Below are 17,567 nucleotides of genomic sequence, written 5' to 3'. Positions count from 1 at the left end.
CTTTTGTTCGGTTTGGCCTGAAATTTTAAGGGAACTAAATGGGGCTTAGGCTGCACTAATTTGGGCTAAATAGGTTGACCATTTTTGTGTGTTTTGGCATCTGTGCTGGGCTTTATTTTTTGCCTTTAATCTTTTCTAAATGCAGAATTCTTGCAAAGAAATACTACTTACTTTGTTACATTAATATTTAAGACCAAAATTCTCAGATTAAAAAGCATATAATTAGCCGATGAGTAATTAAAGCTCATTGGCTACATATAACAGATTTATGACTTCTAAATGTGTTATATTTGATATTTAACATTAATTAAACACTTTCTGTGTGTTTGTGTTTCCCCCGTAGAGCTCGGTGAGGAATGTTGCTTTTCACAGCGGGAAACAGGAAGGAATGTCACAGAATCTGCCAATCAGCGCCTATCACCTCCGTCTAACCTCTCCCGCTCCTCCTCCTCCTCCACCACCACCACCTCCTCCTCCATCCCTTCCATCCCAGCTCACTCAATCATCCCCGATCGGCCCTTTGCGGCAGTCAGACTGCGAAGATAAGCCAGGCCCCGGAGCCTGGCTGCAATCACAGTGAGTACGATTAAGAGTGTGTGTGGTGATATATCTGATTCTGATTCTGAGCGCATGAGTAAAGAGTCCTCCACAGCGCTACCCTTCAGCCGCCCGGCCCGCCTGCCCAGTGTTCAGACTACCTGTTCAGGAAGTAGTGGTTGTACAGTAGTCTGCACATTGGTTAGGCTGGCCGGGGAAGCACAGGACGACTGCCTAAAAAAAGCAGGATGGGGGGGGGGGGGGTAAAAAAAAAAAGTGAGAGCCCTCCAAAGGGCATTCAGCAGGCACAAGCACATCAGGCTGTGGGAACACGCAGCTGCACCACCCCTCGTCCATCTGGACCAGCCCGGGCACGAGCCTAAATAAAGCACCCAAAGGCTCCACCGCAGAAGGCCTAGCCCTCGCCCAGGATGGATTTATGAGTGATGGAGAAGTCCTAAAATTTTGAAAACAGACCCATCAGGTTGTACTCTTATTAAGCTATATGATGTTTGTGTAACCAAGACCTCACTCTGCGACTCAGCTTGTGAAAAAAATTTAAAAATCGTCACAATAAAGAGGCTTAAGTTTTCAATGTTGTTGTTTTTCTTTTTTTCTTGAGCAACTTATCACACATATACGGGCTCCACGAAAAGTAAATAAACACCACAGGCATATAGATATAAGTGATGGTTGCGAGACATTTTTAACATGTTGTTTATTTTCCTATGCAACCAAAAGCTGAAACCAGAAAAGTTCAGCCACACAGAAAAAAACCCAAAAAGATAACTAAAGCGCACAGTAAACCTCCAGCGTCACACTGCACTCATAATGAAAATGTACAATTATGCCTCTTGCTTTCCCTGCATCAGCTTGCGGCCGCTTTACCTCAAATGACCATGTAATGTGCAGAGAGGCAGGAAGCCACCAGACAGAAATGTTGAAAGAGCAGTCACTCTATCATTGTCTGTTCACCGTTTTGTTTTTGGGTTCGCTTTTTTTTTTGTTGCTTTTTTTATATAGCTCTCCCGCCAAAAAAAGACAGAAAATTGTGGGTTTTAGTGTTTGTAGGTGATGTCATGTGAAAAGTTACAAGTTTAGCTACCCCCCTCCACTTGCGGCCCCTTGCTTCTACTTCTTCTCTGGGACCACAGTTTACCTTCGGGCCTGCCTGTCTTTGATAAAGCAAACCCGCAGTGTACCGTTTCGAATCCCCACTCCCTCGCAAACACGCCAAAGCAAAAGAAACGTTCACACGGTGCCTCATCACAGAGCATCGTCTTCAGGAATGAACACCACAAAACCAACCTGTTTCCATTTACAGCCCTGCCACCAAACACACAAGTGTATATGCATTTATATATATATACACACATACACACACCCGTAACGCACAAAGCAAAAGTCCATGTGCATGCACACACACACACACACACACACACACGCTCACCATTAAAGCAGACATGTTACTATGAGTGTGCTGAAAGCAGCGGTCTGCTGTTTCCCCCCAGGATGTTTACAGCTGGGATCACCAGGAGAGTCTGGCTTTCTGGCAGCTTTACAGCACGAGCAGGGAAACCCGGGCAGACACACACATGCGCAGTGACTGAACACACACACACACACATACACAAAAGAAAAAGGGCACCCAAAGTTAATACAGGCACTTAAAAAAATCAAATAAAATCAAGCCATTTGTGCCTTTGTACTATTGTCAATGTGAAACTGCGGTTGTCACATGCTTGTGTAAAAATATGGATTTGATTATACCAATGCACGGCTATCACAAGCGTTACAAGTCTATAAAATCCAGTGTTTTACATTCATATACACAATGTTTCTTTACAACCATTTTTTTTCTCAATTTGTGGCTCATCCCCCTCACTTTCACTCTGCTTTGGGAAGCTTTACGCTTTAGAGCGGCCTAATTCAAAGAACTGGCATGTCCTGTGGTAATACAGACCAGAAGGCTTCTAAGAGCACACACACATGCATGCGTTCACACACGCACACACTAATCAAAACATCCTGGCACCACTACTTGGGTCGAAAGTTATTATTAGTGTCTGGAGGTGGAGTGTGTCCATGTGTGTATGCGATTGCCAGACCATGGCGAGGGTTTTCCCCGTGACAAGCGGCACCACCAATAAAACAGTCGTGTGCTGATTTTGCAAGATGGTGCAAATAACATTTCAACGCATATACGTGGAAAAGGGTGCGCAAAAACGTGGAGTTTTCTGTATGCACTGATGCATTTTTCCCCCTGAAATTAAACAAAGCATCATATTTTGGCAGGTCTCCACCCAGGTGGTCAGCATAATTCCTTCGGAGTACTCTAGTGTGTGAGGGGCTTATGTAAAATGTCGGATATAAAACATCACGTAAACCTTTTTTAGGCTACAGCTACAGCAGCAGGCTGAGCTGAGCTGTAACATCAGCACGTGGTGTTGGTTCTAGGTCTCCATGCGTCCTCACAGCTCCATGTTCAAATAAATAGACATTATGAGAGAGAGGTAACAGATGGAAGGAGGAGACAGGAGTAAAAAAAATAGGAGACTGTGACAGGGAAAGACTGAGACAGAAAGCAAGAGGCGAGGAAAGGATGACAGACTGTTTCTTTTGTTTTTTGGGAAGAACATTTGAGGACGTCGCTGGGAAAGAAGGAGGGAGGGAGGATGTAATGTACCAAACCAGCCCTTCCTACCTCTTTGCCCCCCCCCATCTGTGCTACCTTTTCTCCCCACTTTCTCTCCTCACATGGTCCTTGTTACTCCTGCTGCTAACCAGCTAACGAGAGACACTCCTGCCTCCACCCCTGCGATCCAGTCCCCCTCTCACTTTGTGCCCCTTCTTTGAAATAAAGTAGGTTTATTAGAAACAGCTTGTGTGTGTGTGTGTGTGTGTGTGTGTGTGTGTGTGTGTGTGTAATTAGGAACAGGGCAATGCAAGGGCTCTGGTATGCACATATGTGTGCCAGCTTCAATGTCTGACATGCTGTGGGGTCCTGACTTTTTAGAAAGGTCTGCTCAGTCCTACACACACACACACACACACACACACACACACACACACACACACACACACACACACACACACACAGCCTGATGTCAGCGCGCACAGAGGCTGTGGCTAAGGCATGGAGACAGCGAGACTGTGGCTAGCTCCTAATAGTTCTGCAAAGCATCATGGGATACCGCTTTGACCAGTAAGTCCAGTAACAAAGCATGTCAGGGAGAATCATATCAGTGTGCAGAAGATAACACTGACCAGCAGTCATAGCTGCAGTGGAATGAATGTTGGACCAGGTCATGGAGAATAAACACTCGGATCCCAGGAAAATTGTGTCGGGTTGTGCGGTAAAGATGCAGAAAAACCGCCAGAGTAAAATGTAATTTCATAGTGTCATACAGTAGGAATCGGATCACAAGACTACATGCTTTATAATCAAATTATACTGTGAAGAAATGTCAATTTTGTCAAGTTTTGTTTTTCCCAAACAAGCTTTTTCCTAATTATATGAAACCACCAAACTCCAAAGTCCTGTCAAACTGAAGTACACCAAAAAACGGAGCGGCTGACTAGTCTGACGTTTACTAAACACAGAAAAATCTCTGTCAGCACATAAGTTGGAACACAAGAATCAAAAGACTGTTGATCTGTGGTCATTTGCACTGCACGGACATTATATTGTTTATCCATCAGGGGGCACTATCCAGTTTATTTTTCAACTCGTTAAATGACCCATTTTAAGTCCTTTTCTGGGTTTTTTATTTATATATTATGGTCAACACACACAAAAGCAAAAAACAACATGTCTCAGATCATCATCATAAGATTTTCAAATATTGATCTGAGCCTTCAAAACTGAGTTTCAGTCGGGTTTAACTTTGAATCAATTATCCTGCAAAGAACCCTTTGTTTCCCTTTCAAAACAAAACTCTGTTTCTATGCAGTAACAAGTACTTGTAGTGCAGTGTTGCATACTTTTATGAATCTCTTGCGCTGCATTTTTCTTTGGAAAACACTACAAAGCAGTTAGCTGATGCTTCGGGCAGATGATTCAGTCATCAGGTCTGCAGCTCAGACCGCAAACAGAACTCTAAACCAAGACTTTGAGTGTGCAGATACTGAAACGTGCAAACACACACAAACACCCTGACCGTGTGACTCCGTGTGCACGAGTGACTTTACGTGAACTCTGTCTCACCTCATCATCCTTGTACCAGGACAGACTCTCGGCGGTGAGTACAAACCAGTACTCCTTGGCGCCTCCCTTCATGATGCCGATGTTATTAATGGTCAGCCAGCCCTTCCTGATCACCTGAGAAACAGACAGATATAGCAGACACACAGAAAGGAAATGAGCTGAAACTCAACCAGCATTTGCACATTTCACAAAGTTAACATTAACATCCATCAACCTTTACATTTACAGACATTTACCACACACATATGTAGGCCTACCTACACAGCAGAAGTGAATGAGCTAACAAAAACGCTCAGCTAACCACCAACACACTCCTCGCACTCGCTCTCTTTTTTCTCCTCAGCTCTCTTGTATTTCATTCCCTCCACTTTACAGTCACACATACAGTACGATGGTGTGCAGGTTATTTACCTTGAACCGATCGTTAACTCCTCTCTCCGGCTGAATGAGAATGTGGAGAGAATATTACAAAGCTATGCCAGCATAGGGCATTTAGTAAAAGGCCAAATACACACGACTGATCAACTGCCAGCACATTACAGCCGGCTGCTGGGATGGCAGCAAGGGGACAGCAAGCAGGGTGAGGGACGAGGCAGATAAGGAGGCTGCAGTGGCCCGTATCACCTTTTGAAGATCATGCAGTGAAATGCATGCGATCCTGTTTTATGCTACACTGTAGGTATGAGCTTTGCAAATGGAAGCAGCCGATTAATTATCTGAGCAAGAGCATTGAAATAACATACATTCAATTCAGCTGTTTCCCTTTAAAGTAGTTTAAAGCAGAATAAAATAATTTAAAGCCTGGCAATTACCTACCGACAATGTAAAGCCTTAAAAAAAGTCTGGATGGATTTATGAAGACCATTCATTTGTGTTGTTTGGATCACTATTGAACAATTCAACTCACTTATGCTCTTCTGATGGTTTCTGGACAACAATAAGGGTCCACAGCACACACTTAAAGACATAATTCTTTGCCCTCATAAATATAAAGTAGTAATTTGGGGTTAAATGCAACTGAAAAATATATCATATATATAATAAACAAAGGAAAACATGCTTGGTGTAAACTGAATGTCCGCCAATCACATAAAATTAATTTGTCCAGAGTCAGTTAAATGTAACAGTTTACACTGTACTTATGTAACAAGATTACATTGGAAAATTTACAAGTAATCAGATTACTTAGAGTCAGTATTTTGGGATTTTTTTTTTTTAGAAAAGACAAATAATCTATAATCTGGCTATCAGCCTGTTCTTATAGAGTCAACGCCTTTAGGTCTTGTCACTGTTTTGCCTTATAAAAGGAGGTCTAATGAGACGTGTTTTAAGTTTTACATGAGGGACTTGCTCTACATTTAAATAATTAATAATTAATCTCTATAAAAAGTTTATACTTCTTGAACATTTAGATTAGGATCTATCATAAGGTGTGGTTAGCTTTAAGCATAACTTGGTGGCCTGTAAAGGATTTGTAATATTTGAAAGATTATCTAAGACACAGAGGTGTTTTCAGAAACATTTTTAATGTTGAGTTTCTACTTTCATGTTCTCCTAAATTTCCCTGCATGGAGGTCAGACCAGCAGTGAATGAGAAGAACAGAAGCTTCAGGGTCTTTAAGGGCCAATGATATCCATCTATAAACAGGATGTTAAGTTCACCACTTTGCTTACAATGTGCCCCTAACCTTTGACCCTTCTCTGGGTGGTTGCAGTGACAACTACAGGGATGCCATATGTCTGCAGGTATTCATGTCCTCTGGCCTTCTGTGTTACTTTGAATTTAGAAGAGGCAGGGGAACGCTAAGACCCCTTTGATCAATATTTCGAGGGAAAATATTTATCAGAATTTTTTCAGACTCTCTTCTTTTCTGTCTTTTGTCTTTATTGCTTCTTTAGACGTGTGACTCCCTCTTCATGTAGTTCAAGCTACTGCTGGGGGGCATCTATTTACTGCCAAAGCAAATCAACTGCAGAGCCAAAGCCACACTGAACATCTCCAAACTGGGCCTTTCTGAAAGATGCATGTGGGGTTCACGCACACACACACACACACACAAAATAACATTATACAACAGAGAATCACACTTCTTTTTATGTGCACAAAAGCTTTTTATGGCATATTTACAACCCTGAAATGTAATTGTGTTTCTGTGGGGATGACATAGCTGAAAAAAAGGAGAACAAGGAAACAGCCAAGCATCTCTAACTACAGCCACCTGCCAATCTACTAGCACTTACTCTGAATGTTATTTCATACACACACACACACACACACACACACACACACACTCATGTATCCACTATTAATTACAGCCTAAAATACATAAAAGACATACAAGTTTAAACATTTATAAACACATAAATCCTGATATATGTAACGTGTATGGATATGAGCTCATACATACAAATGCTCACCTGCAGATATGCACAGAATCACAGCCCCACACTACTCACCATGATTTCATCCTGAAGTGCAAAAGCCACAGAGAGAAGGAGGAAGGGACGAAAGAGAGCAAAGAAGAAAACACTCAGAGGAAACTCAAGGCAACAAAATGACAGATACTAAAACATATAGAGCTGATAAGAAGAAGAAGAAGAAGAAAAAGAGAGTAAAATAAAAATATGCTAAAAGTAGAAGAAGAATGCACAGGAAGCGCTTCAAAACACTTTAAAAAAGCAACGTCATCCAAAAGCTGTTACCGAACCATAAATATGTAGCCATTACACTTAAATATTCAGTTACTGTACTGTGTTGTTTTTTTTTATTAGAAGGCTTTCTATTGGGTGGAAAGGTAATAACTGTTGTTGTCTTTAAAGCTTTAAACCGCAGGAGCTATCATGGTTTTTCACCAAAAGGACAAGCTGTTTCATGACCACACAAGTGTTGTCCATTATTGTGTAACGTGTACAAGAGCAGCACAGGGTTGTGGCATTGTATAACTAATGGGCTGTTGCCCACTGTAACCATAGACCGTATAGCCGTGCAACATTTACCATGAGCGAAAACACAAGAGCTGAGTGCTAACAGAGCTAAGCCTTAGGGTAAAACTTTATAAAGTTCAGCTGGCACGTTGCTTGCCAACAGACAAAACATATTTGGAGGAGTGGAATCATCGTGTTACAGCAGCTGAAAGAGGCCTGGAGTGAACAGCACAGCTCTGCAAGAGTACAGACAGCGTGCCTGCCTGTTAGTGATCGGAGTACCTGATTGCCGGCTGCTTTCTTCTTGCTCATCTGGTTGATCCTCTGCTGGGCACTGCACAACAAAACATGCGATACTGTACTTTGACCTTAAGTAGTAAAGACTTTCCACTGTAGCGGCAGCAGATTTCTAAACTTACTTGGCAAATCCGATGAAGTCCTCATGGTTAGTGTTCATATAGGACAGCTCAATATCTATCAACAGCAACACCTGAACAGAGAGAGTAAAACAGTCAGTTTTATACTTATATATCATATTTTGGAGCCCTGGTCCCCAGCTTTCATTTTGTAATTCAGCCGCACTCAATGAATTAAATCTGAGGTACTTTCTATGTATCATTGAATCTGAATAATCTTTATTATCACTATACACACAGAGCAATGCAACATCATTTCTTGTAGTTTGTCTCTTTTAACTTCTTAAACTTCTTTCTCGTAACAGTGTGTGTGTGTGTGTGTGTGTGTGTGTGTGTGTGTGTGTGTGTGTGTGTGTGTGTGTGTGTGTGTGTGTGCATTTACACGGAAATGTTTGGAAAGGTCATAGTGTTCAGTGAAAATTATAGGGGAACGAGGCAGCACAGAGGTTACACTGTCACCTCACAGCATGAAGTTCCTGATTCAAAACCCAGATGGGAAGTTTCCATGTTCTTCCTGTTCCTACATGGGCTTCATTAGAGTGCTCTGGCTAGGTCAACTCACTCAAAAGCCACTGCATTAGGTACACCCTTTCATTTAATTCAGTCATGGTCAAGACCTATTCACGTTCAAAATGAGCATCAGAATAAGAAAGAAAGGTGATTGAAGTTATTCTGAATCTGGCATGGTTGTTGCCAGATGGGCCGGTCTGAGTATTTCAAAAACTGCTGATCTGCTGGGATTTTCCCACACAACCATCTCTAGGGTTTTATGGAGAATGGTTCAAAAAAAGAGAAAATGAGCAGCAGTTCTCTGGCTAAAAATGCCTTGCTGGTTCTCGAGGTCAGAGGATAATGGTCAAACTGCTTCAAGCTGATAGGAAAGCAACCGAGGTATGCAGAAGAGCATCTCTTAATGCACAACATATCAAACCTTGAAGCAGATGGGCTTCAGCAGTAGACCACATCGGCTGCCACTGATCATTATATATACATCATAGAAACTATGAGCGCTGTTGGTGACTATGTCGATCCCTTTATGACCACAGAGCACAGAGCAGGGATTATGGATATGCAGCTGACAAACCTGCAGCATCTGTGTAATACTATCATATCAAAATGGACCAAAATCTCAGAAGAGTGTTTCCAGCATGTTAGTAAATCTCTGCTACACACAATAAAGGCAGTTCTGATGGAAAACTGGGTCTAGAACAGTACGAGCAAGGTGCAACTAATAAAGTGGCTGGTGGGTGTATATTGGGCGTATGTGACTTAGGTAAAGTGTTTAGATTAAAGCGCTGTATGAATTCATGGTTAAATGTGACTTGTAGTCTTAAGCACTGTGATTGGTCAATAAGTAAAATTAAACTGATATACTTTAAGAAAAACTATTTCAGCAGGAAGTGAGTAAGAACAAACTGTTAAAAGCCCCTGCTTCTTTGCAGAAATACTTTCTACATTACAAATTATTATATTCTCCATAAAAAATGAATATGAAATAAGATTAAAGCACTAAATAGGAGCAGCTTGTAACTGAAAATGGTTTGCAGACATGGAAATTTTGAGATAATGGACCACTAGTTGGAAACAGACCAGTAAAAAGATCTCACAGCTGCCTTCATGAAAGCAAAATATCACAACTTTAAGAGACAACAAAGCACTTTCCTTCCTAAGACATCATGATGCGGTTATTATATAGAACAATGACAAATTCCAGCACACACCAGGATGCACACTGATTTAAACCAGGACAAAACAATTCATTCATATCATTGTTTTACACAAACGTACCACACCATCACAACCCCCCCCCCCCCCCCCCCCCCCCCCACACACACACACACTTTACACCGTACACACTGTTTGTCTGCTTTACCTGTCCTTTAGTGCGGCTTTCTCTGTCTCTGATGTGCTGAGTGACAATTCTCTCCATCTCCTCCCTCAGCATGGGGTACTGAGCCAGCTGTGAGCACAGAAAACGGTAGGTAAGTAGCCCAAAAAAACAAACACAGATCCCAACACATGCACACACTGTCACACGTCAATGTACAAGATTCAGTAAACAAATTTTTAAAAAAAAATCTCACAGAACCACAGCACACAGTTCCACAACACAACAAAATACAGAAACACAATTAAACACGGTATGTTTGAGGGGGTCTGGGTTTATCGCAGACTCAGCTCTAGTCACTGCTCACCCTGAGTGGGTGTTGACTTGTGTTAGATTAAATAATACGTGCCAAATGTGTATTCGTTCCCACCGTGTAACAAATGCAAGAGAATAGAGCAAAGTCTGTGATTTTTCTTCTTTTTCACCACAAACACAGAATAAACAATGTTCCTGGCAGAAAAAGCTTTCTTTTTCCCAGCACACTGTGGGTCTTTTTCCATGAGCTCATTGCAAAACCCACGAACGCAGACGCTGGTGGGTCTCCAATGTGACACAAACACATTTGGAGAAGTGTGAGGAAAGAGAGAAAAGCAAAGAAAATCAAATAATCGCAGCACGAGAAAGAAAGGCTTTCGTGCAAGTTACAGTGCATCTTTGGGTTAGTGAGTAGGTACCGATTGGCCTCTTTCGTTGTTTGGGAGCTCATTTAGTGCCTTCCAGGTCTGATCCACTGACAGAGCAGATGACACCGATAAAGAAGAAACATTTTAAATAATTTCTGCCAGTATTTGAATTAAATAAGTGACTTTTTCAGGTCCTACTGCCAATAATAATGAGGCTTTTCAACATCACACAGCATACACTGCTGTTTTAGAGGACCGAGGGTGCATATCTGAAGCATATCTCCCAATCAGAATGTTGATTTTATTTAGAAGGCACACACAACTAACAACGGCATCACTGTGCCGTTACGAATGGAGACTGTTTTGACGAGAAGCATTTCATGCGAAAAGTTACGTGCGCCATATGGAAGCAGATAATTTATGCAGGTAGAAAGATGCAACGCAACTTGACGACAGATACGATCTGTCAAAATCTGCTGCTGCGGTCAGTGACTTCAGAACTGACACTGAAAAAAGAAACAGTGGAGAGAAGAGATTCAGGCTGGCATGCAATGCAAAGAAGCAGGGAAAGGGTGGAGGGTGGAGGGTGGGGGACGGGGAGGTGTGGGAAGACTTCAAACTGACCCCCTTTGTGGATTTTCCCAAACACTGGGTATTATGTTACAGTATCTTTTTGATACAGTGAAATAACTGCAAAAGCGTGACAGTGAAGAGAAATCCAAAGGAGGCGGCACTGCTACTCTGTGCTGGTCAGTCACTTAGCGAGGAAGCAGCCATTCAAAGGTTTGTGCAGGACGACGGGACGGAGAGGACGAAAGCGAAATGAAAGAAGAAATAAAGAGACGCTCGAATCACGTCAGTTAGTCAATGAGTGGAAGTACACAACCAGTCACTCCGGTATATTGAACCACACTGACAGAGACAGAAAAGGTGTGATTTTAATCCGGTTAAATCAAACGGTTTTTAGACATCATGAAATATACTGAGGAAAAAAACCAAAAAGTTGTCTAACATGCGGTGTGCTTGGTTGTCAATATAAGGCCGGTTATAACCGACAAAAAAACCAAATGATAACCATAGTTTAGTTACAATAAAGGTTATGTGGTTACATAAGGAGCAAGGATAGACTGATAAGTGCTGATTAAAGTTTAGTGTGTTTCAAAACTTACATTCATTCATTCATTCTTTATTTATTGTGGGTCGGTTTACAAATACTGCTCAACATTTTATGTCACTTAAAAATGTCCTAATTTGGGGGGTTTTGTGTCTTTTTTTAATTAAAAAATGCTTTTTTTAATCAAAGACGTTGTAATTGTTGATTATGTTTATCACAGCTGATTACGGTGTAGTCAGTGGAGTCTCTGGAGCATCAGACTTGTGCACTACTCTCTTTACAGAGCAGCACAATGTGGCTCATGTGGTACCATTTAATTATGCAGCCTTTTGACGTCATTAGTATTGTACGAGCTCTGCATTGCCACATATGTTTGTACATGTTTCAATAAATCGCTGCACCTTTTTCCCATATAAAGATATAAGACTTTAGCACAGCAACGTAGCTTTTTATGCATAGTCTTCATATAACATTATTTAACATGTATAAAATATAGCATTGGCGCTATTTTAGCCAGTCATTGCATTAAAAAATGATTTTCTTCCTTATAACCAATAAATATAATATACAAGGTGTTTTTTGGATACAAATACTGTTTGTCTCTCATATATCTCTTCATATAAAGTATGGGTAAAAAAAAAACTCCAGCTATCAGTCTACCCTTACCTGTAAGATTAACAGAGATAACGAAAGTGGCTTTGTTCTCTTTAACATTTTACCTTTTGGCTACACTTCTGTATGGTGAAGGTGAGTTCACTCACTACCATATCTATACACTTCAGTGTGGGCTCCTTCAGCTTTTGGATCTGCTTTTTCACTATGGCTTCAAAAGCCAGGTCGGGGGTGAATAGCCCTGTCCTGTAGAGATAGGTAGGCAGTACGAGAGAGAGAAAGGAGCAGGAAAGAAATAAAAACGAAAGAAATAGGTGGGGAAAGAGGAAAATTAAAAGCATCGAATGAAGAGTTGTAAGTGGAGGTAGAAAGGAAATACAGTAAAAAGATGAGACCAATTTAAAAGAAAGCCATGAGAACAGATGGTGAGGGAGAGGGGCAGTAAACAGATGAGGCAGGTGAAAATTGGAGATGAAGCAGGAGAACAGATTGAAGATGACAAAGACAAGAGGGGGGTGGGCGGGGGGGGGATAAACAGCACAGAAGGAAGAAAGTGCAAGTGAGACATTTGGTTTCCCCCTAAAGCCATCCTAAAACAGGACAGTGCTGGAGCCTCTCTCTATGAACAAAGAAGACGAGGAGGAGACTGAAAGAAATAGAAAGAGCTCCCAGCCTGCGTGACTCTGCCAGCCAAAAACTCCAAGCAACACACCACGAGACCGCAGCTGTGCACCCCAACCTCCAGCCAAAACAGCCTGATCTCCCCTGGTGTCGAACCCCTCTCCACCCAGCTCTCCTCTGACTTCCAGAGGGAGTCCGATCATGATATTTATCATCCCAGCGTTGTCGCGCTCTTGAACTTGCTTGGTTACAGCCGATCCGCGTGGATAAAGATTGCTGCTCTTTTCTTTGGCCCTGCTTTCTCTCATCTTTCGCTCAGAGTGCAGCCCCTGAGGCATGAAGTTAAGCAGTAATTGTCATGGCTCCCGTCAGCTGCAGGTGCACGGCTGCAATCTCACACACGAGAAAGTTCGGATACTGAGGTCATCCAATACGCCTGCCAGGTATTCGAAATGAAAGACAGGATTTTATGTGTATGTGTTTGTCTAGCTTGCACTAGAAAAGGTGGAAAGGGTGTTGCCCTCGTGATGTTACCCATCAGTTTACTCCGAGCATCACTGAATGCTCTGATAGCTTTCTAAGGCAGACGTATTCTGATGATCGCTCAGCGTCCCCACTCTGTTTCTTCAGCACAACCATCTACCACAGCCAGCCTGTCCAGCCAAACCCTCCACGGTACTACAGTAAGGTAGGGCAGGCAGGCGTACAGCAGCCCACCCTGCCGCTCCAGGCGTCCCCTCGCTGTCCAACAGCAGCGAGGGCTGGAGGGAGTCAGGTGGTTAGAGTGAAAGGGAGCGAACAGCAGAGGGACTGAAGAGGTGGAAAGCAAGGAAAAAAGTGCTAGCTTTTATTTTTTTTACCTTCTTGGTACACTGCCTAACTGTATTGACTAGCTCAGAAATGACCATGTCCACACATTTGGTGCAAGGCTCTTTAATCTTCCCAATCTGCCTTTTCACAATGGTCTCAAAGGCCATGTCCGGGGTGAAGAGGCCAGTTCTGCCCGACACAGAGAGAAGCAGCCACAGGGCCGAAAGACGAGAGGAAGAGGAGGAGTTGGTGGAAAGAAAGAAAAGAGAAGGAATAAAGAGGGTTGGGTAGAGAGGAGAGTGTTAATTATAAAGATTTACCCTCCACTTCTGGCAAAAATTCAGCAAAAGACAAGAAAAGGCAAGGAACCGGGATGTGATCCTACACAGCAAATATTCAGTTATTGTTTTATTGTTTTAGACCAAAGAGGCCGTCGTGTCACTCACATTAGTCATATACCTTTTATAATCAAGCATCACAGCAAGTATTTTACATACAGGGCTTAACAAATGTAATAAAGCACCTGTCATAAAAGCAAAGACTTTTTAAAAAATAGTTTCAAACTAAAAACAATTTAACTAAAAGAACTGTAACTTGTCATCTTGATAAAAATAATAATTTTCTTTACTATTTATTAGCTTTTTATAATAAAACGATCAATTTGAAAATTCAAGGATAACAACAATAATTTTACTATATAATTTCAATTAAAGAGCTTGTTTATATTGGTGGATTATACAGTAACCAGTACTGTTATTTAGGGCTGCTGTGGAATTAACCTTAAAGTTAGTGGTGGTTTAATAAAACTGTTAAGCAGTGTATGTGCAGTAATCCACATTTAAACAAATTGATTTTTTGTATTATCCTGTTTAGTCTACATGTTATCTTACTCTTTTTTTTTATAAGTGTTTGTTGCACATAATTGTTGTGTTTTGCTCAGCTCTCCTTATTTTAAAACATACTCAAACCAGAAGCATGATTTTCTTACACCAAAATGTGAAGAGCAACTCTTTTTTATCTTGCTTTTACATCCTGGTAAACATCTATCTGGTATTTTAAAGACACATACATGAACGAAGTAGAAACCAGAAGGGATAGAAATCCGAAATATTTTGGCACTAATGGAAATATATTAAATATGATTTCTTTGCACAGCTCATTTATGTTTTATAAATATAAATATATATATATATATATATAAACCCACAAGTTTTGCCATATACCGTAGTTTGATTTTGACAAACAAAACTCTAAATCAAAGCTTAGCCGAATTTTTGGGGTGAAATAAAATAGACAGTAAACATGCACATCATCAGGAAGAGGGAACAAGAACATCCCAGAAATAAGGTACAGAGATGAAAAGCCCTTTTATCAGCATGAATGTGCAACCACATAAAAAACGAGGGTACCCAGCAGTCAGCAGCTGCGTCTGTTCCCAAACAACCCTGTGCTGAAGTATATTGTATAACCTTAGTGTGCAGCAGAGCCCTCAATTTGTGTTACTGCTGTCTTGGATTAGCAAGGAGGGTAGTTGCAGGTTAGATGTGACTGAGACAAAGAGATGGGAGGTGAAGCAGAGAAAGAAGAGAGGGAAGGGTGGAGGGTGAGCTGGAAGGCGGACGTGCCTGATGCCATGAATGTTCTTGATAGCGTAGCTGATTTCCTTGCGGAGTTCTTTCTCGTCAAACTCCATCTGAAAGGCAGACAGAGAAAGGAAGATGTTGTCAAACATGCACATGCAGACTTTGTATTCTCCCTAACTCAGCGCTCGCTTTCATGTCACTTTGTTGACTATTCCTGCAACATCTGTTTTTAATATATTTGTCCAAGTATCTCCATGATATTTACTGCGATGCCACATTCTCCCCTGCTTTTACTCAAAATTTAATATTTTCTCTGAAGCGTGCACCATAAGCAAATAAAACATAATGATGAATTGACTTCTAGCTACTCGCTGCGGCTTCTAATGTATCTGGCAGGCTTTGAGGGTTTTCTGTGTTTTGAGTAAGTTTTCTGGTTAGGAAGCAACCTGCTCTTTTTTTTTTTTTACCTCAGGGGAAACCAACACTGCATTTTTATTTATTTTTTTGCAACTTGGTCACAGACAGTAAGTTTTATATCCTCAAAGGGAGGGCGAGAGAGGACAGGGAAGAAAAGCGGGGAAGAGAAAGGACGGGCATATTGTGAGAGAAAATGAACCAGACCAGAGGGAGCAAGCAAAGACCTCGAGGATTAATACAAGGTGGAAGGCGGACAGAGAAGGCAAGGGGAGGCTTTAAAAGTGGATGGAAATGGTGATGGGGTGAGAGAAACAGTGTGAGAGGTAAGGTGGGAGACGTCCGGGCGAAGAAGCTCAGGCACTTCCTTTTGGCGAGGAAAGCAGGACAATGAAGGGGAGAAATGTCATGATTTAAAGAGACTGAGAGAAACTTGACTTTAGGACCTTTTTTCTGTCGACAGTGTCTAAAATACAGACACAGAGTTATTACAAAGACAGTTCATCCAAAAACGAACTAGACTGTTTTGGAGTGAGCTGTCCATGTTTGGAGATCCAACTAAGAGCCACTTGCTTTTTGTTACATAGAGGGTTTTTTTTAGCAATGCATCTTTTGATAAATCATGACCCAGTGAGGAGACCTACTTTTCTTTCCCCCTAACAAACTTAATTTGCCGAACAAATGAAATATGCAGCTGACTAACATTACTGCTAATCCAAAGTTATTTATTTGATTTACAGACTTGAGCCACTCTTCATTTGTTTAGATTTAGCTTACAAGGAGATAGACTTTCTTGTATTTTTTTAAAGTAGTCTTGAGTTTTCCAGGCTTTCTGAAGGTCTTCCACAGTTTTTCTTTGGCTGCTTTTTCAGTCCAGTCCTGACCCAGTCCCAGGGCCATTTTCAGAAGAATGTTTTTTGTTTGTTGAGCTGCTTAACACTGACCTATTCAAGCACACATAATTAGTTCCCATGTCTAAAAACTTGTCATATCTCAGCATTGTGTGCAGTGTGGCTTAAAAAAATATGAGGGAACTGGACAAGTGGAGTCTATCAGCTGATGAACAGAATCTAAAAGTCACATCCTTAAGAAATAGGGGGGGGGAAATCAAGTGAAGACATGACACAGGATGGCGAGGACCTACAGCCATCTCTAAAACACAGAAGAGACTCTGAACCTGCTGTAGTTGCATTTAAGCCATCAATTTGATTCTGGTCAAAACTGATCGAATTATAAATGCAGGAAAGTAAAGTCAGATTTTGATTGAGTGGCTAATTTTTCAGCATGACAATGATCCAAAACACACTGCCAATACAGTAAAAGCATACCTGGATAGAAAAACACACAATGAAACACTGTCAGCCATGGATTGGGCTCCCAGAGCCTGGACCATAACATTATTGAAGCAGTGTAGGATCAACATCCACAGAGCTTTTAATGTCCTTCAAGAAGCCTGAGTATGAATCCTGAATACTATAAGAAATTATAAGAACTCTTACCTTCATTTCCGATTGTTTTTAGATCATAAAGGTGATCATACCAAATATTGAATTTCTAATATGATCATTAGAATTGGAGAAATTCCCTTGTTTTGCCTTATATACTGTATTTCTATGTATGTTTGCCCATGTTTTAAAACAAAGCCCTGAACCTATTTCCCATTTTCCTAGCATCACACACACACAAAAAGAGGTGCGGCTCAAGACTTTTGAACAGCACTGGATTTACACTGTACAATAACAAGTACAATATAATCGAAAGGTTTCTAAGACACCAAACTGCCATATAAACCCTTCGCATAACTTCCTGACATCTCA

General features: G+C 41.3%; 1 protein-coding gene across 15 annotated transcripts in view; it reads right to left on the bottom strand.

Moving 5' to 3' along the window:
- dnm1a (dynamin 1a) overlaps nucleotides 1-17,567 on the bottom strand; it is a 49,618-nt gene that overhangs the window by 16,496 nt on the left and 15,555 nt on the right. For 12 of the 15 annotated variants that reach the window (XR_014893046.1, XM_085279713.1, XM_085279714.1 and 9 more), the window contains exons 9-16: nucleotides 15,379-15,446; nucleotides 13,804-13,942; nucleotides 9,959-10,045; nucleotides 8,089-8,159; nucleotides 7,952-8,003; nucleotides 7,202-7,213; nucleotides 5,156-5,185; nucleotides 4,745-4,858 (exon numbers count right to left, since the gene is read on the bottom strand). Coding sequence is in view for 14 of the 15 variants with exons in the window: in XM_085279713.1 (XP_085135839.1) it covers nucleotides 4,745-4,858; nucleotides 5,156-5,185; nucleotides 7,202-7,213; nucleotides 7,952-8,003; nucleotides 8,089-8,159; nucleotides 9,959-10,045; nucleotides 13,804-13,942; nucleotides 15,379-15,446 (573 nt within the window). In the remaining variant the exon portion in view is untranslated. The remainder of the gene's footprint in view (nucleotides 1-4,744; nucleotides 4,859-5,155; nucleotides 5,186-7,201; nucleotides 7,214-7,951; nucleotides 8,004-8,088; nucleotides 8,160-9,958; nucleotides 10,046-13,803; nucleotides 13,943-15,378; nucleotides 15,447-17,567) is intronic. The other 3 variants (XM_085279715.1, XM_085279705.1, XM_085279712.1) reach the window with 1 other exon arrangement.

This window comes from Mchenga conophoros, linkage group LG7, assembly GCF_057382185.1.
Source record: "Mchenga conophoros isolate Kocher_MC1m ecotype Shallow Benthic linkage group LG7, M_conophoros_male_GT1.1, whole genome shotgun sequence".
Classification (NCBI taxonomy): domain Eukaryota; kingdom Metazoa; phylum Chordata; class Actinopteri; order Cichliformes; family Cichlidae; genus Mchenga; species Mchenga conophoros.
The sequence above is the reverse complement of the archived record's forward strand: the minus strand, read 5'-3'. Positions and strand labels throughout refer to the sequence as shown.